We start from the raw sequence: 21,643 nt of genomic DNA, 5'->3' as shown, positions 1-21,643 counted from the left end.
GTTTTTTGTGTATATAAGAGACTTTTAACACGGACATATTTGTCTCTCATTCTCCCACCGCTTCATGCGCTCCCCAACTCTAAACCCACGTTTCCTGTCATTTCCGTCCACAAATAAAACGCTTGCTGCGCATCTTTTCACTCCTCCAGTCACGGGAGAATTAAACGCTCATATTTTTAGAGTTTTTTCGCGAGGTATTCTTCAAGCTTCTCCGTGTCTGCCGCTAGTTAAACTCGGCTCTCTTTGCAATGACGGCGCTGTAAACAACAGCGGCGTCCTGACCAATCACAAGCTTGCGTAATCCGTCTCGTTTGACGGATGTTTAAAAAAGTGGGCTTGACTCCGTACGTACTTGCGTGCCTGCCGGAGCCCTAAGCAAGGACGTTGCGTGTCTCCGAACTGACGCAGACGGAGAAGCATAAACCAGGCTTTAATCTGGCAAAATTTCTGACCCCCCTCAGCTACTTTCTTTCTTCTACTAAAAGATTCAAACTATTAGTTACATGAGTTAAAAACTGTTTCATGTATTGCCAAAATGTATCTTGAGAAAAGAAATGTACATGCATGTAAATTGTTACTATGGTAATTTGAAGGATGAAGAAAGAAAAGATCGTAAAAGCTATAGCTGTGAGAATAAGAGAAGAGAATTTTATTTAGCTGTAAACAATAATTGCATTATTGTTGTGCAGGCTAGGTTTTTTTGCTCGGTACGAGACTGAAGTGGATTGGAGTCCTGGATTCTCTCCGGATGGAGATGGCGAGCCTGTGCCCGAACTGAACTGAATCCCGATCAGGAGAACATCATTCTTCTATACTGAGCCAACATTCCAGTGGTAACCACTCAGACCACTGAACCTGAGTTTTACAAGACCGAGGAGACTTTCTTTTTGACTAGACTACGACCAAATAGAAGACTGACTTTGAGCTCAACCTGACTAGGTTTACTGATATAGGGGGAAAGGCCTAATTGTTTAATTATATGTCTATAGCAGCTGCAGTATTTTTTGTTCTATTTTCATATTTCTATATAAAATTACAAATCTGGTGCAACTGTGTTCTTTTGCTCATTCTTTGGATCCAGCTATTCCATTTCCCACTCACTGGTAATTTGTAAGGTAATCCTGTTGGACCTAGAGTCTGGCCTATTTATTATTATTTTTTGAATAAGTGGTAACTTAATCTGACGCCAGGGTTACAATAGACTGACAATATATTCATTCATCCACCAGTACCTGTGTCCATGCTGTCCAGGTCCAGGTGGTGAAGAACACACGATGAATCAGTCCCAGCTGATGGATGATCCTGAAGTGGTAGCAGGTTTTCTTTAGCCGTGTTTAGCTAACAGCTGCAATAGAAACAAAGCAGGAGAGCTGATTAAGATGCTGCTTCAGAACAACGCAGGAGATTAAAGATCCAACGCTTTGGTTCTGGCCAAAGGAACAGCAGCAGATCCAGAGGGCAGGAAGTCTAGAGAAAAGCTTTTCTCACCCACAACCTGATTCTGGAGCTCCGATCGTCACGAAGACCGCAGAATATCTTCTCTGGTTCTGGAAAGAACTCCACCAAGTTGTTGAGGAGGAGAAGAAAGTTTCCACAGCCTGGTGAGAAGATTTCTGCAGCAGCAGCAGTTAGTCGCTTTAGCTGATCAACTCTCCCAGAGACTGAAGTGAAGACATTTTTACTGCAGGGCCTCAAATATTCTCCTCACACACCACAACAACAAGCTAGCTCTGCTAGCAGCTTCCGGTTTCTGCTTTTTCCGGTGGTCAATGACCCGCGTAAATGTGCACTACCGCCACCTGCTGGAGCAGAATAAAACACACCTGGCTCTCATACATAACTTCCGCTGGTGGTTTTTCAGACAAAATATTTGTCGTAATGTTTTTTGTTCCTCTCTCCAAAAGCACCTGGCTGCAGACCTCCGCTGTCAGGACCAGTGTTGGGAGTAACTCCGTTTAAGTATAACGGCGTTTCTAACGGCGTTCTTTTATACGTAATGGAATAATCAAATAAATTACGTTTCCCACTGTTGCAACGCCATTACCGTTACTGGGGATGGAAGGTTGTGCGTTACTATGTCCAGGGCCAGGGCCGGCTCTGGGTAATTTGGTGCCCAAGGCGAGAGTGCCCATTTGCCCCCTGCCCCGCCTCTCACCCAAACCCAAGTCCACACATTGGAAAAAGCAACTCCACAGTTACTCCTTAGTTACTAATTTTTTATTTTAAATATTCACACAGCAACTCTTTAAAGTCAACAGCCTGATGAATAAATGTAAGCTTGAAAGATAAGTAACCTGAGAATATTACAATAGCCAACAACTCAAAATGTTGTGCAAATGTCATTGGGGGGGATGCAAAATCAACAACTGTGCAATCAAAAGCAAAACTCAAACATCAAAGTGTCATCATAAAGAAAGTTCTACTTTCCATTTTGTTCAACTGCTGTGACCAGTCAGCAGGATCCATGGGGCCAGCAGCTCATACATGTTCACAGACATCTGTTGAAGCTGATGATGTCTCTTCAGGCTGTTGGATTGGAGCACTGAGTCTGCTGGTGTTGGGTTCTTCTTCTGTGAGAATATAAACACACACACACACACACACACACACACACACACACACACACACACACACACACACACACACACACACACACACACACACACACCATAAATACCAAGTAGTGTTTCGATGGTTACATTGTGATTCCTTAGTAAATATTTTATTTGGTGAGAGATAAACTTTATTGTATTTATCCTAGTGAATCTTTAATTAAACGGATAAACTAATGGTACCACATTCAATGTCAAAGAAAGTACACACGCACACACACACACATACACACACACACACACACACACACACACACACACACACACACACACACACACACACACACACACACCAACAATGGGTTTCTTTGGGGTACACACAGCCACATGCCCAAAGCCCTGACACCTAAAGCACATGAAAGGAGGTTCCTCAAATGCCCTAACTGAGTAGTTGAGCAAGCCCAACATGACACCAGCAGGGAGCTCCACCGTGTCAAAAGTTAACAGTGAAGTGTATCCATGGGCGTCAAACCCCAGATGCTGAATAGGCACCACTGCCGGCCCACTCAGGAAGTCAAACACATCAGGCTCAGAAAAATTGTTTGATACATCGTATACCACCTCCTTATCCAAAGCACCAGAACACAATTCAGTAACAGTCCTGCCCACCCCCATAAACACCTCAAGTTTCAGCACTTTGAGGCACTGGGCCTTCGTCCAACATACCACCTTCAAAAGCCCACTAAACATAACCATAGCATCAAGAACATCCCCCATCCTCGCACACAGCTCCCTGGTCACAGCTGTTACAACCCGTCTAGGATGGCCAGGCTGTAACATCAAAATGGTTCCATCTTCCACCAATTCCAAACCACCACACTAGAATTCCGAGTACAATAATTTATTCACAAGATCAAGGTAATGAACTAAGGACGAGGGAGGATTAATAACTCAGGGTGAACCAATGCCTAGAACAATAAACAAAACACATCTAACTTCAGAATGACAACTGACCTGCAAACTTACCTCCCTGACTATCCAAAACAGAAGAAAACAGGAATGCAAAGAAAAAAGGCGGTTCACCCCTACAGAATCCTCGAATGGCAGGTACTAGTCACAAAAGCACAAAGGCATCACAAAAACACAGAGCATCAAGTGGTGGTTGATTGGAATGAGTGGAGAATGAAGAACACAACTGCATCTCATCAGGCTCCTTTTAACAGCTTTGCCCCAGCTGATCTTCCAATTCAAACGTCCCCTGGCCATCATCCACCAATCCTAGGAGGGCACCTGCACACTCAAAACAACACTAGAATACAAACAGTATAAAAATAAAAGAAATAATGTTCCTTATGACCGTGGTCATAACACCCCCACAACTAAGAATGAAACAAACATAGATTGTTTCATAAAATAAAATGCTTACACAGCTCTTGACAATGCGTCAGCTATTACGTTGTCCTTACCCCTCTTGTATAGGATCTGCAGGTTGAAATCCTGTAGCAACAAGGACCATCGCATCAGATGCTGGTTAGAGTTTTGCATCTGTTTCAGAAACACCAATGGGTTGTGATCTATGTACACCCATACTGGATCCACACTAGAGCCGACGTACACTTCGAAATGTTGTAACGACAACAATAAAGCAAGAGCTTCTTTTTCAATAGTGCTATAATGTGCTTGGTGCTTGTTAAACTTTTTTGAATAATAGCAGATTGGATGGTCCACTCCGTAACTATCCGTCTGCAGAAGAACAGCACCGACTCCACACTTACTGGCATCCACCTCTAGCTTAAAAGGATGCTCAAAGTTAGGCGCAGCCAACACTGGTGCGCTACACAGCAAAGTTTTAGCAGATTCAAACGCTGTTTGACAGCTAGAGGACTAGACAAATGATCTTGAGGGACTAAGTAGATCTGTTAATGGGCTGACTACTTCAGAAAAGTTTTTACAAAATCCACGATAAAATCCACACATACCCAGGAATCTACGCAGCTCTCGCCTGGTCTGTGGGGCTGGAAAATCAATGATCGCCTGGATCTTTGCAGCTATAGGACGAACATGACCTTGTCCAACATGTTTACCCAGGTAGGTGATTGTAGCTTTACCAAAATCACATTTGGCAAGATTTATGGTGAGGGAAGCATCTCGGAAGCGGAGAAATACTTCAGACAGAGTTTTTAGATGTTCCAACCACGTAGTAGAATAAATCACTACATCATCTAAACATGCTTCACAGTGTTCTATTCCGGTCAACACTTTTTGTATCAGGCGCTGAAACGTAGCTGGTGCATTCCGTAATCCAAAAGGCATAACTGTGCACTGAAGGAAATGGTCAGGAGTTACAAATGAGGTGATTTCAGAAGCACGGGGCGTCATAGGGACATGCCAATACCCTTTCAACAAGTCTAGCTTTGTAACAAACGTTGCAGGACCTACACGGTCGATACAGTCTTCCATTCGAGGAAGTGGAAAACAGTCAGGTTTCGTGACTGCGTTTACCTTTCGATAGTCTGTGCAAAATCGGAAGGTGCCATCCGGTTTAGGAACAAACACACAAGGTGAGCTCCATGCACTGGTGCTGGACTCTGCAAGTCCATGTTCAATCAGATAGTCCACCTCGATAGTCCACCTCTTGTTGCATCAATCTATGTTTTACAGGGTTAACTCTATAAGCGTGTTGTTTTATTGGCTTTTCATTTTGCAAGATGATGTCATGTGCCAAAACAGAGGTCCGGCTAGGATGATCAGAAAAGATCAACAGGTTTGCTTCGATTAGAGCAACGATATCAGCACGTTGAGGTTGCGATAAGTGAGCCAAGAAGGAGTCTAAATCCTTCAAAACCGCAGAGTTACCCAACCAAGCCATCGGAACACATCCATTCTTGTCCGTTAGACCATCTTCTGAAAGAAGGTAAGAAGCAGAAGCACACACAGATACCGGAGTGGTAAGACTCACAGCAGTACTATCGTCTTGGGTTACATAGCGTTTTAGCATATTAACGTGACAAACGCACACTTTCTTTCTACGATCAGGGGTCTTTATCACATAACCAGTGTCATTTAGTTTTCTGTCCACCACATATGGACCAGAAAATCGCGCCTGCAGACAAGATCCACTTAAGGGGAGCAATACTAACACTTTGTCACCTGGGGCAAAACTACGAAGCACCGCTTTTTTATCATAACGTGCTTTCATTTTAGACTGCGAATTTGCTAGATTGTCTTGGGCCGCCTGACATGCAGAAAAAAGACGTTCACGGAACTTACACACATAATCTAGCACGTTTGTCTCAGTGGGAGGAGACTCTAGCCATTTTTCCTTTAACAACCGGAGGGGGCCTCGCACGGTATGACCAAAAACAAAGTCAGCCGGACTGAAACCTAGGGACTCTTGAATGGTTTCACGGATAGCAAACAACAACAAAGGAAGACCTTCATCCCAACATTTTCCTGAGTCAAGACAATATTTACGTAACATACTTTTTGAAGTTTGATGAAAACGTTCCAATGCGCCTTGGGATTCAGGATGGTAGGGACTGGATGTCTGATGTTGGATCTGTAATACCTTTAAAACTTGAGCAAACACCTTTGACATAAAGTTAGACCCTTGGTCAGTTTGCACAACCTTTGGTAAGTCATAGGTCGAAAAGAAGGTTGTTGGGGCTTTTATTACCGGTTTAGCCTTCAAGGTCCGTAGAGGAAATGCCTCAGGAAAACGCATAGCAGCACACATCACAGTCAAAACATATTGATGACCCGACTTGGATTTTGGCAATGGGCCCACACAGTCTAATATTATCCTTTCGAATGGTTCACAGAGTACTGGAATAGGATGCAGAGGTGCTGGAGGGATAGGTTTATTTGGTTTTCCCACCGTTTGGCAGCTGTGACATGACCGGCAGTGTTTTACCACATCTGACTTAAGACCGGGCCAAAAGAAATTACGCAACACCCGATAGTAGGTTTTTTTCACTCCAAGGTGTCCAGCCGGAATAGCATTATGTGCTAAATCCAGGATTTGTGGTCTATATTCCACCGGTACAACCACCTGTTCTATTTGTTGCAAATCACTTGTATCTGGGGACTATGATCTTAGTAGTACTCCATCTCTAACAAAATAAGACACTTGGCTGTCAGGCACTTTCTTTTCTGTAACAGAAGAAAAACTGTTTGTCAACGAAGGATCATTTTGTTGTGACTGGACCAATGTTTCTCTATTTATATTCAAACTCAGGCTCATTTCAGCAGGAATCATGTCTGAGACTTCATAGTTTTTATCTTTTTGCGCCCAAATTGTATCACTCACGTTAACATCAACAGAAGAGGTCACGGACTCATCAGCAGAAGAAGCCATAAAAGAATCAGACAAATTTATCACATCATCCATTTTACGTGCCTGAGCACGAGTAACTGCACATGCAGAAAAAACCTCAGAAAAGGGGGAATCCGGTTCAGCAAACGCAGATGAAAACGGCGCATCGACGACTTCTGGTGGAGGAAAAACCTTCCCACTTGACAAATCATTCCCCAGTATGAAAGAAATCCCTTCGAATGGTAGCCGTGGACGCACAGCGACTTTAACATGTCCCGACACCAGCTGCGACGACAGGTGCACCATATGCAAAGGAGCCCTGATTACACTCATTTTAATCCCCCACACCAGGATGTCGGAGCCACAGGATGAATGTTCAGACAAGGGCAACACTGAATCCAACAAAAAGGAGTGGCACGCACCTGTATCTCTCAGTATGGTGATTGCCACCAAATCTTGTCTATCACCCGTTAACGAAACATATCCTTTTGAAACAAACGGCCCAAATTTGGGATCAATCACAGACTCACTTTGTTGCTGGGTGGAATACTCACTAGGCTGAGGAACGGGCTTAATCAACCCGACACCGTCAGGTGACTTTTCTCGTCTTTCTTCCTTCTGTTTAAGAACGGGACACACCGCAATCAGGTGGCCCGGCTCGCGCCAATAAAAACATTCCCGTCTGTCAGATGAGGCAGCAACAGGCCTGTTTCTATTCAGTGGTTTGGGTGATTTTATTTTCCGTTCCTGAAAATTGTCCCGAAACGAATTCTGCAAAGAAAACACAGTTTTGTAAGTCAGTACGAATTCGTCAGCCAAAAGAGCAGCATTGGTTAATGTGGATACTTTCTGTTCATTTAAACAGACTACAACACGTTCAGGCAAGCATTTCTTAAACTCTTGCAATAAAACTAATGTTCTCATTTCCTCCATAGTTTTAACTTTACATGATTGACACCACTTGTCAAACAGAACACCCTTATCACGCGCAAACTCGACATATGTCTGGTGAGTGGTTTTGCTGAGTTTTCTAAATTTCTGTCGATACGCTTCAGGGACTAGCTCATATGCTTGTAAAACAGTCTTTTTCAGAATTTCATAATCCAAACTTTGTTCAATAGACAAGCTGGAACAAACCTCCTGCGCTTTACCCACAAGTTTACACTGAAGTAACAGGGACCAGAACTCGTTAGGCCAACGTAAAGCAGCAGCTATACGTTCAAAGGCACTGAAGTAGGAATCCACCTCAGTTTCACGAAAGGGAGGAACTAAAGCTATGTGTTTACTGATGTCAAACCCAGAAGAAGCAGAAGCGGCATCACGGCTGGGGAACGTGGCGTTGGTTGCTGGCAGACCTTTCTTTTCTTCCATCTCCAAGGCTTTGAGTCGGAGATGCATCGCCTGCACCTCCAGCTCCCTGCTTCAAACGTCCAGCTCCTTTTGTCGGATCTCAGCCTCCTTGATGCGGAGTGATATGCAGATCCTCAGAGGATGACCCACGAATCCTTCTGGGTTCTTCAGCCATGGCAGGCACAGCAGGCGCCTCAGCCCACGCCAGGGCATCCACAGCAGATACTTTAGCAGGTCCACCAGTCTTTGCCGCGGCCACACCCTTTCCAGGCGCAGCAGCCTCCTTCATGTTCCTTTCGGCCAACAAGCCCTTCTCCACCAGCCGGTCACACAACACCGCCTTTAAGTCCACCTTGCGAGCATCGTATGACACCGCAACATCATAATAACTGGCAATAATGAGCAGGTTGGCCTTGGTGCAACTGTCCAACTGGGCCCAAGAAGGAGACTCCACAAAACGATCAATGGAAAAATCCATAAGCACAGAAACACACACACACACACACACACACTTCCCCCCACACACAAAACAAAACCACCAACCAGACAAAAAACGGCAACCAAAACGCCAGAAAAAAAAGGACAAGCCCCAAATTAATGTTACAACCCGTCTAGGATGGCCAGGCTGTAACATCAAAATGGTTCCATCTTCCACCAATTCCAAACCACCACACCAGAATTCCGAGTACAATAATTTATTCACAAGATCAAGGTAATGAACTAAGGACGAGGGAGGATTAATAACTCAGGGTGAACCAATGCCTAAAACAATAAACAAAACACCTCTAACTTCAGAATGACAACTGACCTGCAAACTTAAAGGAAATAACTGACAACCAAACTTACCTCCCTGACTATCCAAAACAGGAGAAAACAGGAATGCAAAGAAAAAAGGCGGTTCACCCCTACAGAATCCTCGAATGGCAGGTACTAGTCACAAAAGCACAAAGGCATCACACAAACACAGAGCATCAAGTGGTGGTTGATTGGAATTAGTGGAGAATGAAGAACACAGCTGCATCTCATCAAGCTCCTTTTAACAGCTTTGCCCCAGCTGATCTTCCAATCCAAACGTCCCCTGGCCAACATCCACCAATCCTAGGAGGGCGCTTGCACGCTCAAAACAACACTAGAAATACAAATAGTATAAAAATAAAAGAAATAATGTTCCTTATGACCGTGGTCATAACACAGCGAATGGGTTAGAGGTTGCAAAATGTACACTTGCCTCCGCCCTGATGAAGACCTCAAAGCTGCCCTCCTGAAGCCTGTGCATCTTCACCTGTGCATCCCAATCTCCGTCCAAAGCATCACTGCTTCCTCCACGGTCTCTCTTACCAGCCCCCGACCCAGCCAAATGAACAGTCATGCTAGTCTTTCCCGCTCCCTTCTTCCCCATCCACCTCCACCAATGAGGCCAATGCAGAGTGAAGTCGGGCCACCGTCTTACCGCGCCCATACAGACCGTCGGCCGACCACCCGAACAACCCCCTCAGCCAACGCAAATCTGGAGCACAAGCCACAACCCGATGTTCACTCTGCCGGGATCCTCCTCCGGCTCTCTGTCTCTGTTTGCTCAGGTTTCTTGCAGCATTTGTGACTTTTACATCCCCAGCTCTCTAGGAGAGATGAGGAGGGGAGTAATAAAAGTAGTGCGTGGATTTAATAATAAACAAAGTGCTGTGTCGCTTAAAAACAAGGGTTTTATTACAAAACGAATATTTAAAACAACATAAGGAGTGTCTTTGTAAAAAAATACAAGAGCTTATTTACAAAACGGGAGAACGAAAAGCGCCACCCCAGAAGGGGGTGGGGAGAAAATAACAGAGAATATTAATATTTACAACAAAGGGGAGATCCTAAATTCAAAGTCAAAATGCCGGTCCGAAGTCAAATAGCCAAACAATCTATTCCTGAATCCAAATCCAAATGAGTTATTTACCAAAGATGAATGAGCGAACCGAATGTTACCAAAAGAGCGAACCGAGGAGAAGAGAATAGCATAAACTGTTCCCAGTCTACACTATCCTTGACCTTCTCAAAGAACTGATGGCTGAAACCAGCTTTTAACAGCTGGTAAGTGATCAGCCATGATTTGATCCAGCTGAGCACCAGGAGACGGGCGAGGCAGAAGCCACTGAGGCCATCTTGTGGCCGAAAAGAGGCACGGCACGTACCCCCCCCCCCCCCCCAAGAGAATAAATGGGAGTGTAAAAAAATAAAGAGCCAACATTTATTCAAAAGAACCGAGGTCTCCCGCTATCTAAACACACAAACAAAACCCTATCCAACTTCCCTGGATCACAGAAGGCGGGCAGAGTAAACAAACTATCACGCAACGCCGATCCTCAGCGCTGCGGAGTGTTCCCGAGATGTCTGGTTTACAGACAACACTAGCCTTGTGTGGGATCAGACACCTAAAAACAAAACCTACAAGGGAGCCTCATTATTAAACTGCATAACGAAGAGGTCATGATGAGGTTGACAGAGCCCTTCTCGTGGCGAATCTCCGGGTTGGCTTCCTGGAGCAGGAGGGCCCAACACATCAGCCGCTGGCCAGTCTACAGGGTCGAGTCTGAAAGAAATAGGCGTCAATAAATTGTTTTTACTCAGACAGGATAAATTTTGCAGAGCCTATCATAGGGCTATAGTTCCCTTTTACAAAGGTTGAAGAGAGCAGGAGCGCTCGGTTGAATTTCCAAGAGGAGCAGCAAATGGATCAAGCCCGGTGTCATCCTCCAGGATGAGGACAGCTCCAGCCTCTTCTTGGCTGGCGTAGTCTTCCAGCTTGAAAGGTCGGGTGAGATTTTGAGCAACTAGAACGGGAGAACAGAGGTTTCGCAGGGGCACAAAAACAGCTTGACATCTCAGGGTCCCTGAGAAATGAATGCGAGGACTCAACACGTTTTTCAGAGGTTGAGCCACAACAGAGAAGGTTCCCTCGAGCAAAACGGGACGTCAGACGTATATCTGTTTTCTGAACATCAGCCAACGATTTACGAGAAACAGGCAAAACCACTCGAGGACCTCTAGAGGCCAGGTCAGGCGTTTTTATAGCCGGACCTGGTCGGGTGACGTCATCAGCTAGCAGCGGGGACACTGAATCACCAAGGGACTTTTCTGAGTTTTTCTTACGCTCAGCACGGGTTATGACAGGCAGTAAATCTGAGTCGGCACAGGTTTCTGGAGGAGAGATGAGCTCAGGAGGAGGTAAAACTAATCCACCAGCAGCGTCGTTTCCCAAAATCAGGTCTACTCCCTGGATTGGCAACTCATCTAAAATGGCTACCCTTAGGTCGCCAGTAACCAAAGGGCAGGACAGGTGAATATAATGAACCTCCGCTGGAACAGAGCTCATGTCAATACCCCGCCACAACACAGAAGAACCAGCTCGACTGGTTACAGAAAACAGTAACATACTCCATTTAATTAGGGTCTGGGAAGCACCGGTATCTCTTAAAATCACCACTTCCTGGTTAATATGACTGCTTAACAAAGACACCACTCCAGCAGACAAAAACGGCTTAAAACCCAAGTAAGGGGTTTCACAGTTATCCAACCTGTTTGAGATAACAGCACACGCAGCGACGGGCTTCGGTGGAGGTGGTTTCACGCTCCTCCGGTTTTTCCACTGGAGACGAAAACAATCCCTAATGAAATGACCTTTTTGTGACAATAAAAACATTCCGGAAGGTCACTAGAGTCAGAGGAGGTGTCAGAGGGTCTCCTACGTCGACCGGGGTCAGCTCTGGACTCCCAAGACCAATGTGTTAGCTTGAACTCATCTGCTAGCTGTGCAGCAGCCGAAAGAGTTGAGACCTTCTGTTCGTCTAGGTACAAAACAAGACGCTCAGGCACGTGTCTTTTAAACTCCTCCACCATAATTAGCTCTTTCAGATCTGCTAAGGAGTCTATCCCTGAAGCAGAGCGCCATTTTTCAAAGAGGACTGATTTCTCATGAGCATATTCAACATAAGTCTGGTTGGGCCGAGGTTTTTCAAAACGAAAGCGCTGACGATAAGCCTCAGGAACAAGTTTGTAGGCACTTAACATGGCGGCTTTTACACAGTCATAATTAGAACTGTCCATTAGAGACAGAGCCGAAATTACCTAAGGGCCTTACCTGAGAGTCTGCACTGCAAAAGCAACGACCACACCTCACGAGGCCACTGGAGAGTCACCGCAATCCGCTTGAAAGCAGGAAAATACCCATTCACTTCAGTCTCTCGGAAGGGCGGAAGAAGCGAAATACACTTGGAGACATCAAATGCGGGCGGCAACGAGGTGGCAGCCGAAGGAGACATGGCTTCTCGGGACAGTCCAGGCTGAGACGGAGACGAGGCCGCTGGGTGATCAGCGGTGAAGGGGTAGCTCACGGAGGAAGTAGCTTTCACAGTGGCTAATTGTAGCTCGAGCTGCCGGAGGCGAACCTTGGTGTCCATACGTTTCAAACCCAGTTCATGGCGTCGCTCATGAGCTCTCTCCTCTGCCTGGATCTTCAGGCGAGCCAAGCGTAGCTTTATCCGAGCTCCGGTTAGTGGTGAATGGAGAGGACTTGCTCCAGACGAATCAGATTCCTGCGATGAACATTCAGCGGAAGAAGGCGGAGCTGAATCGAGGGTCTCCCTCTTATGATCGAGCCGGCCCGTTTTCTCATCTGAGGGTGGCGGAGACACACCAAGAGGGGACGGCGAAGGGAGGATTCCCTGGGTCTCCAAATAGTCCACCACCAATTTTCGAAGAGCAACCTTGGTGAGCTGCTTCGGAAGGGGGAGACTGAAATGGGCGGCAACCTGCTGCAGATCAGCTTTGCGGCAACTCTCCAGAAGCCGGTGCGAAGAAACCGCCACAAATGTGTGCAGGTCGAAGGTTGCCATGCTCCGCCTCTAAGGGACACAAACACAATGTTAATATCTTTACACACACTTAAATTTGTCGGGATAAGATGGTAAATAAAGAAAAATCCCGGATGAGCCCCCACGTTATTACGTCCCCGGCTCTCTAGGAGAGATGAGGAGGGGAGTAATAAAAGTAGTGCGTGGATTTAATAATAAACAAAGTGCTGTGTCGCTTAAAAACAAGGGTTTTATTACAAAACAAATATTTACAACAACAAAAATAGTCTCTTAGTACAAAAAACAAAAGGAGCTTATTTACAAAACGGGAGAATGAAAAGCGCCACCCCAGAAGGGGGTGGGGAGAAAATAACCGAGAATATTAATATTTACAACAAAGGGGAGATCCTAAATTCAAAGTCAAAATGCCAGTCCGAAGTCAAATAGCCAAACAATCTATTCCTGAATCCAAATCCAAACGAGTTATTTACCAAAGACGAACGAGCGAACCGAATGTTACCAAAAGAGCGAACCGAGGAGAAGAGAATAGCATAAACTGTTCCCAGTCTACACTATCCTTGACCTTCTCAAAGAACTGATGGCTGAAAGCAGCTTTTAACAGCTGGTAAGTGATCAGCCATGATTTGATCCAGCTGAGCACCAGGAGACGGGCGAAGCAGAAACCACTGAGGCCATCTTGTGGCCGAAAAGGGGCATGGCACATAACAGTGACTCACATCAGCAGTTTTGTGCAATTGCATTTTCTCGTTTGTGCATGTGGGAAGGACAAACAAATTAGTTATTCTCTAAATGAGCTGGATTAAATCAAATCAATCAATCAAAGATACTTTATTAATCCCAGAGGGAAATTAGAGTTTCAGTACACACAATTCAGAGATCAGACATACATGGGCAAGACACATGACAAGAATTGGTGACTGTGGTCATTCGCAACCCTGAGTCGCGCTCCCTTAATAGAAATAAGAGGGGTTACATGAGGACTGGTTCAGGTGGAGGCAAAAAAAAGGCACTTCAAAGTTACCCTCCCACCAGGAGGGCAGCTTTGCTCTGCAAGAAAACACCTCAGAAAGAGATATGCAACAGACTTCAGACAACATACAATAAGTGTCCACTAGGAGGGGTGGTGGGTTGGGACTATCTCAACTTTAGTTCCTGCAGCCACGATGAAGCAGCGCATGTCACCTCAGTGTGGATGGGGGGGATCATTGAGGGTTGGAGGGTTGCAGTGACCCTGGACGCATCGGCGGCCTTCCCGCAGTCCCGCCCAGGCTGGGAAAGGAGGCAGAGTTGAGTCTCCATAGCGACAGCACATTCCACATATCTTCTGAGGGGGGAGTTTTCGTTGTAGCCTTGCAGGCTCAAGGACGCCAGATTCTGATTAGAAATTGTTTTGGGGCCAGACAGAGATAATTTCCTCTCTGTCTTACAGTTTGTTGGTCCTCAACCTCTCAGAATCCCAATAGTGGAAGTTAATCAATCCCATTCCATGCTGATTCGTCCACTCTCTCTTTGATGGCATCCATCTTTTGTGCCAAAGAATTAATCTCCGCCAAAGTCCCAAGCTTACGATTCATCGCGACAATTATTTGAGTCTGTGAATTCACAGCGCGGTGCAAACCATCTCTGAGCTCCGGGATCAAGCCAATATTCCTCGACAGCTCGTTAATTTTCCGGTAAGCCAGGTAGCCTCCAAGGCCAATGAGCAGGAAACCTGACACCAACACCATGAATATCCACACATCTTCAGAGTCCTCCACAGACAGCTGAGATAAACAGATCAAGTTCCACTGTTTCCAGGAGTCCATGATATGTCCAACTGGGTCTGTACCAGCAGGACATCTGGGAGCCCCTTCTCCCGTTCTCATCGTTGAAAAAATTTTATCAATCACTTTGAGAGACCAGCTGACGAGATCCATTTAAATGTATTTCAGTTCCCAGAAAAATGCAGAAGCAGCCATGCACCCAGCACCCAGAGACAGACAAAGGCCTTGAGGATAAGATATGGAGGAGAGGAGGAAAAAAAGCGTCTGCACTCACCAAGAGCCGGAAGAAGAATGGTGCAAAATCATTAGAGCAGAAATTCCACATTTTGTAACTTGCTGTAAATCATTTATGTAACTTCAATGAAGAATGTGTGAAGTGTAATAGTAGTTTTGCATCTGTGAGTGACAGTAAAATAGGCACAAGTTATTTTTTCATACACAAGTATGTAGACGTGTCTTGCACCATTTGTTTTGGATCAACTGGGCCAAAACTGTAACATAAGAATTGTTTTATGTGTGACTCAGCGAATACAATTTGTGTACTTGTACCAAAAATTCTGAATAGGTGAAGCAGTTGTTTTGTATCTGTGAAAGATAGAAATTTTCTCTGTGATTTCAAGTTCCCAGATATGAGACAAATATTTTTGCACCATATCCTTTGGATATATTGAGGCAAAACTGTAACTGTAGTTTTTTTTTTAAATGTGTGGCTCAAAATGTGCAAATGTGTGTACTTGTACCTATGGTTTTGAGTAAGTGTAGCTGTTGTTTTTTACCTGTGATAAAAAGACAAATGTTATTGCACCACATTTACCTTAAAGCCAGAAAGAAAACAAACTTTTACATAGTGCCTCTCAAGAAAAAAAATCTCGAGGCGCTTTGCTGCTAAATGAAATATCCGGAACCTTCCTTGGACATCATTCTAAAATTATTCTTTTATTTTATCTTTTTATTTGTTTTATTATTACTTTTTTTTTAATCCCTCGATTCTAAATGACACTTCTGGAAATAGATGGGCGTGACTTTAGGCTCCCTTTGTAGCGGTCACACATTATAGCGTGACAACTGCAAATTAATTATGACCAATAAGATGTGATGATTCCATATAAATATGAAATATAAACCTGATTGATCTTTGAATGTTTAATCAGAAGATTATTGTTACTTTTACTTGTTCATGGATCATGAACACACTTTGTAGTAATTCAGACAAACTCAGGTATATAGTTAAAAAGGAAATTTTTCTGGAGTTGCTCCGGGTGAGAGGCGGAGGGCTGGGGTTGGCTTTTTGTTAGCTCCAAGACTCTCTGCCTGTGTGTTGGGGTTTACCCCGGGGGACGAGAGGGTAGCTTCCCTGCACCTTCGGGTCGGGGAATGGGTCCTGACTGTTGTTTGTGCTTATGAGCCAAATATCAGTTCAGAGTACCCACCCTTTTTGGAGTTCCTGGGGACTCCATTGTCCTGCTGGGGGACTTCAATGCTCACGTGGGCAATAACAGCATGACCTGGAGGGGTGTGATTGGGAGGAACGGCCCACCTGATCTGAACTCGAGTGGTGTTTCATTATTGGACTTCTGTGCAAGCCGCAGTTTGGCCATAACGAACACCATGTTCGAACATAAGGATGCTCATCGGTACACTTGGCACCAGGGCAGCCTAGGTCGCAGGTCGATGATAGACTTTGTAATCGTATCATCTGACCTGCGGCCGTATGTTTTGGACACCCGAGTGAAGAGAGGAGCGGAGCTGTCAACTGATCACCACCTGGTGGTGAGTTGGATCAGATGGCAGGGGAAGATGCCTCGTAGACCTGGCAGACCCAAACACATAGTGAGGATCTGCTGGGAATGCCTGGCAGGAGAACCTGTCAAGACGGTCTTCAACTCCCACCTCCGGCAGAGCTTTGACCGCGTCCCGAGAGCAATGGGGGACATTGACTCAGAGTGAGCCTTGTTCCACTCTGCGATTGTTGAGGCGGCTGTTGTTAGCTGTGGTCACAAGGTGGCCGGTGCCAGTCGTGGTGGCAAACCCCGTACCTGCTGGTGGACACCAGAGGTTCAGGGAGACGTCAGGCTGAAGAAGGAGGCCTACAGGGCGTGGCTGGTCTGTGGGTCTCCGGAGGCAGCAGACAGGTACCGGATAGCCAAATGGGGTGCAGCAGTGGCAGTTGCCAAGGCAAAATCTCGGGCGTGGGAGGAGTTTGGTGAGGCCATGGAGAAAGACTATTGATCGGCTCCAAAGAGGTTCTGGCAAACTGTCCGGCGCCTCACGAGAGGAAGGCAGCAACTTGCTCACACTGTTTACAGCGGGGATGGGGAGCTGCTGACGTCTGTCATGGCTGGTGGAAGGCGTCTAACCCAAGACATGCAGAATCAGCACGGGAGTCAGAAGGTAAGAAATAAAAGTCTTTTATTCACAAACGAGAACTAAAGGAGCACTGGAAAACCAGTGAGTGATGCCGTGGGCGAAAAGTCCAAAGTTCTAGCTCAGCGAGCTGTGGGGTATTGGGGAGCCAAGGTGGATGAGACTGGAGATCCAGCCGGGAGGGAGGTGAGGCAGCAGAGAGGGGAGATCCAGGAGCTGAGGAGGATGGGATGTGGAATCTGTAGTGCTTTAGCTGAATTGTGAAGGTGTGGTGAAAATCCATAACTGAAGTAATCATCCAGCTTCGAGTGGTGTCTCCATCTTTCTTTTAAACCCGAGCTCCAAATGATTAACTCGGCACAGCTGGTGCCCCTCTGCTCCTCACCTGTGGAACACAGGACCCCACAGATGGTTAATTGAGGAGGAGCACTCACCTCAACCCAAGAACGATTATCCCCCCCCTCCCCCCCTCCCCCCACTCAACAGGCGCCTCCTGGTGTCCCAGCGATGGTCCTAGAGGCCTCAAAGTCAGAGATGAGGGAGGGATCCTCGATGAATGCCCGGGGGACCCACGAACGCTCCTCTGGGCCATACCCCTCCCAGTCCTCCAGGTATTGTACTCCCCGACCCCGGGGCCAGAGTCGAGGATCCGCCGAACCTGGTAGACCAGACCTCCTTTGTAGTACCGAGCAGGCGGAGGCGGGTCCGGGGTCGGACAGAGAGGGCTGGTGGCCACTGGTTTGACCAAGGACACATGAATAATCGCATGACTCCTGAGGGATCGCGGAAGCTCCAGACGAACGGTCACAGGACTGGGGACTGCCACAATCTTAAAAGGACCTAGGAACCTGGGAGCAAATTTCTTGGATGTGGCCTTAAAGGCAGGGTACGTAAGATTTAAATGTAGAATAACTTTAAAAATGTTTGATTTTGACCATCTGACCCAATTTTATTAAAAAAAGTAAATAATCTTTAATATTTCAATTTTCTAAGTCCCTCCCCTCCCCTGCCCTGTAGAGCTCAGCCAATATTTCTGCAAGCCTAACGCGTTGACCAATAGCACTGCGTTACGACCAGGGGCTTACAAGCAAGAAAGGTCTTCCTCGACGCTACAAGCTAAGGCCTGAGGATCCAAGGCGTTATGGTTTGCTGTCCGGAGTCCCTGCACCATCAACAGAGGAACTTCTACAACACCTACGGACTTGCGGTGATGGTAAAATAAAACATTATCTGCCTTACATCTTCCACACAATAGTCCATTGCTAATTGAGTTTATTTTTTATTTACAGGTAAAACATTGCCACAGATATAGGTGTTGGGGGAGGCAAGAGAAAACCCAAAACCTTCTTTATTTTTGTGTTTCCTGTGTATTATTATTATTTTTGTTTGAAAATAAAGATATATTTTGGGGAAATTTGGACTAATAATTTAAAAATGTATGTAAAATGCTGGAGGTAGACATAAGTTTTTGTTGTTGTGCAGGAGTTTTAACATTAATGTTATTTTTACAAATGCCACAGAGAGTTATGCTTTAGAACACTTTATTAGAGCATCAAACTAAAATATATAAAAAACAAACTGATGTAAAATATCAAATATATACAATTATTTACAATCGTCTTGGAAGAAAACCAGTGTAATTACCATTGGGGTCAGGGAATTTTTCCCTTATCCTCCAGACAACACAGCTTGGGATTACTACCCTGCACCCTCCAACAAGTTTTCCAAGCTGGCATGCTACAAACTGTCTGTAAGCTGCATGGCAGAACTGTCTGTTGTCCTCACCAGGGTCCGGGTCATCATAAACTGCTCCAAACTCATTCCACAATGTTCTGGCCAGGCGAAGAACACAATTTTGTAAAATAAACTCCTCCATGTGTGGGACAGTTGAAATACATGTCTGGGGAGGCTGTTGGCAGCATTTCTTTTCCAAATCAGTTGGCATCTCTCTGCAGTGGGAGCATACACACCATGAAGGTTGATTGGTAGTTGGAGGTGTTGTGGCAGGTGGACCAGAGAGGGCAAGTACATCAAAGAGAACACCAGGGTCTCTGTCCAGCACCATGGTAAGGACGTCAATAGCCTGCTGAGGGTTCAGGTTCTGTATGTGTTGCTACAAAAGTGGAAAGAGATGCTACAGCAACAGTTTTTAGGATAATTTAGTGTAATTTTGTTATGCTTGCACGTTCAAAGTCTATTCGCTCGGAACAAAGATTCCGAACTCGAGAGAGATCTTCATCTCCAAGGTGTTTAGGGTTAGGGTCACTCCCCCGCCCTCAGGAAGGGCGGGGGAGTGAGCAACAGCCGTTCGAATTTAAAAATATCCTCCTCCTCACCCAGACGGTGTCATCTTACGGACCCTGCCTTTAAGGGGTACATCTCTGGAGGACAACCAGACCATCTGTCCAGGAGTGTAGAACGGTGCTGGGCAGTGATGACAATCCGCCAACTGCTGGTTCCGTTCAGCAGTGCGCAAAAGTGCTGCCCTAGTAGCCGTCCAAGCTCGACGTGCCCGGCGGAGAAACTGTGGCGTAGTGATGGTGGAGTCTGACTGGAGGGGAAACAGAGAGGGTTGGTAGCCAAGAGAATCAGAATCAGAATCAGAATGAATTTTATTGCCAGCGCTCCAGAGATCCAGAGCATAGGAACTTGACTCCACAGTACAACCTGACCAAGATTACACACACACATATAGACAGGACAGATACAGGCAGACCACGGGAGCAGCCATGACGGCGCTCCTTTTAGTAGATGAAGAGGGGATTACATGAGGAGAGTTCAGGGGAGGGAGAAAAAGGCATTAACAGAGTTACACCGGCAGGGTGTAGCTCTCCAATGCAAAAAACTCCCAACATGTAAGCACGAACGTCACAGTTCACAACATGAGACCCGGTAGGTAGGGGGGAGGGCTGGGACCCTGGTTTCCTCAGCGGGGGCTGCCTGTGTGGCGCTCAGCCAACTGAATCCGCAGGTGGGAGGGAGATCATGGGAAAGCACAGAGAGCAGTGAGTGCCTTCAACTTGATGACCTCGCTGTGCAGAGAGCACAATCTGAAGGCGGGGGGGTAGGTAGGGTTTCACAGCATTTGTCTGCATTCCTTCCATCGTGGGGGTTGTTTTGCACGCAACTCCAAGGCTGCTTATGGCGTCAGATTCGATAACAGAACTTTGTTTGGGTCAGGCAGAGATAATTTTTAAAATAACACTTTGTATTAACTGAGACAAGAGAAGAGAGCGAGACTTTCAAAAGTTTAAGGAGATTTATTACTAAAAAATTTTAAACAATTTAACAAGACTAACTCTCTAATGATGGATATTCTGTTTGAATGAAGTGTGAGGTGAATGGTGTGTGGTGAATGAGTGTCAAATTCAAAACCCTCGCATCCGGAGAAACAAAGTCTGAGTGGGAGATTATGTTTTGCTTCTAACTGATCAGAGTTTGAGACTCGTAGTCATAAACACATGGGCGCCACTTGTGTCGCATCCACATACCCCCAGTGAGACCTCCGTACAGATCCGGATGCCAGGTCCACGGACCCTCCGCTGGTACTGGAGCCGATGAAGCAGCGTCGACAGAACGACAAACCAGTCTTTGGATAGTCTCCAGGTAAAAGCGACAGGTGTTTCACAGCGTCAAAAAGGGGACCCTCCTTGGGTCAGCGAGTTCAGCTTTTATTCTGAAAGGAACCGTTGCTTGGTTGGTAACAACAGAATTTTCCCAGCTTGAATGGTTCTCAGCTTAAAAAGAGAAGTATAGATGGCCTGTCCATACTTCACTTAACATGCGGTGAACTTCATGGGATCTTGAGAACGAGATCTTGAGAACCGAACTTAAGATGGCGTTGGAACTGTTTAATTAATCTGGATGTTTTTGATTCTGGACAAATCAAAGCTGACAGATTTAATAAACACAACAGAGACTCTGCCACGCTTCAGACTAGGAAGGTTCTGATTGGATCAGTACAGCAATGTGTCATGTGATTATTTACCTTAGTGTATCAGTGTGTCTAGTGAACTAGAATAAGTCACATTACTAATTAAAACATATTAATCATAATATTGTGATTTCACAGATCGGTCACATTGTATTATTGACTAACAGCTGTTTTGATTAGCTTTATTGAAAATAGAGTTCTTTGATTTTGATAAAAGAAAAGAGTTTCTTCATCTTCTGTCTTCATTGCTGGAAAGTAAACAGTTTAGAAAGGAATGCATGAACTTGAGGTTGTTTTATGCACTGGCACTTTGTCAAAAGGAACTGTGGAAAAGGTTAAAAAACCTTTGAAGAATAACTCCTTCATCACGTTACCATGCTGAGGTAGTCAAACAACTACACCGCGAGAAGGGTGACCTGAGGGTGTGTTCCAACTATAGGGGAATCACACTCCTCAGCCTCCCTGGAAAGGTCTACTCCAAGGTGCTGGAGAGGAGGGTCCGATCGATA

The 21,643-nt window shown here is 45.6% G+C and overlaps 2 protein-coding genes across 2 annotated transcripts in view; both read right to left on the bottom strand.

Moving 5' to 3' along the window:
- Positions 1–21,643, bottom strand: part of LOC139061542 (zinc finger protein 665-like) — a 103,125-nt gene that overhangs the window by 20,716 nt on the left and 60,766 nt on the right. The gene's annotated exons all lie outside the window — the stretch shown is intronic.
- LOC107372891 (uncharacterized) lies at positions 10,658–13,652 on the bottom strand. The gene is made up of 3 exons (XM_070548338.1): positions 13,544–13,652; positions 12,341–13,103; positions 10,658–11,033 (listed from the first exon to the last, which is right to left on the bottom strand). Exons 2-3 carry the CDS (start codon positions 13,092–13,094, stop codon positions 10,876–10,878), a joined length of 912 nt encoding a protein of 303 aa, XP_070404439.1. The 5' UTR covers positions 13,095–13,103; positions 13,544–13,652; the 3' UTR covers positions 10,658–10,875.

Source organism: Nothobranchius furzeri, chromosome 2 (assembly GCF_043380555.1).
Source record: "Nothobranchius furzeri strain GRZ-AD chromosome 2, NfurGRZ-RIMD1, whole genome shotgun sequence".
NCBI lineage: Eukaryota > Metazoa > Chordata > Actinopteri > Cyprinodontiformes > Nothobranchiidae > Nothobranchius > Nothobranchius furzeri.
Note: the sequence above shows the minus strand (reverse complement) of the source record. Positions and strands in the feature narration are given on the sequence as shown.

Excerpts from the sequence above, each read along its gene's own strand:
- LOC107372891 (XM_070548338.1), bottom strand. The coding sequence starts at position 13,094 with ATGGCAACCTTCGACCTGCACACATTTGTGGCGGTTTCTTCGCACCGG. Across the intron at positions 11,034-12,340 it reads TTTGCAGTGCAGACTCTCAG|TTGCTCAAAATCTCACCCGA; the intron begins GTAAGGCCCTTA and ends CTCCCGTTCTAG.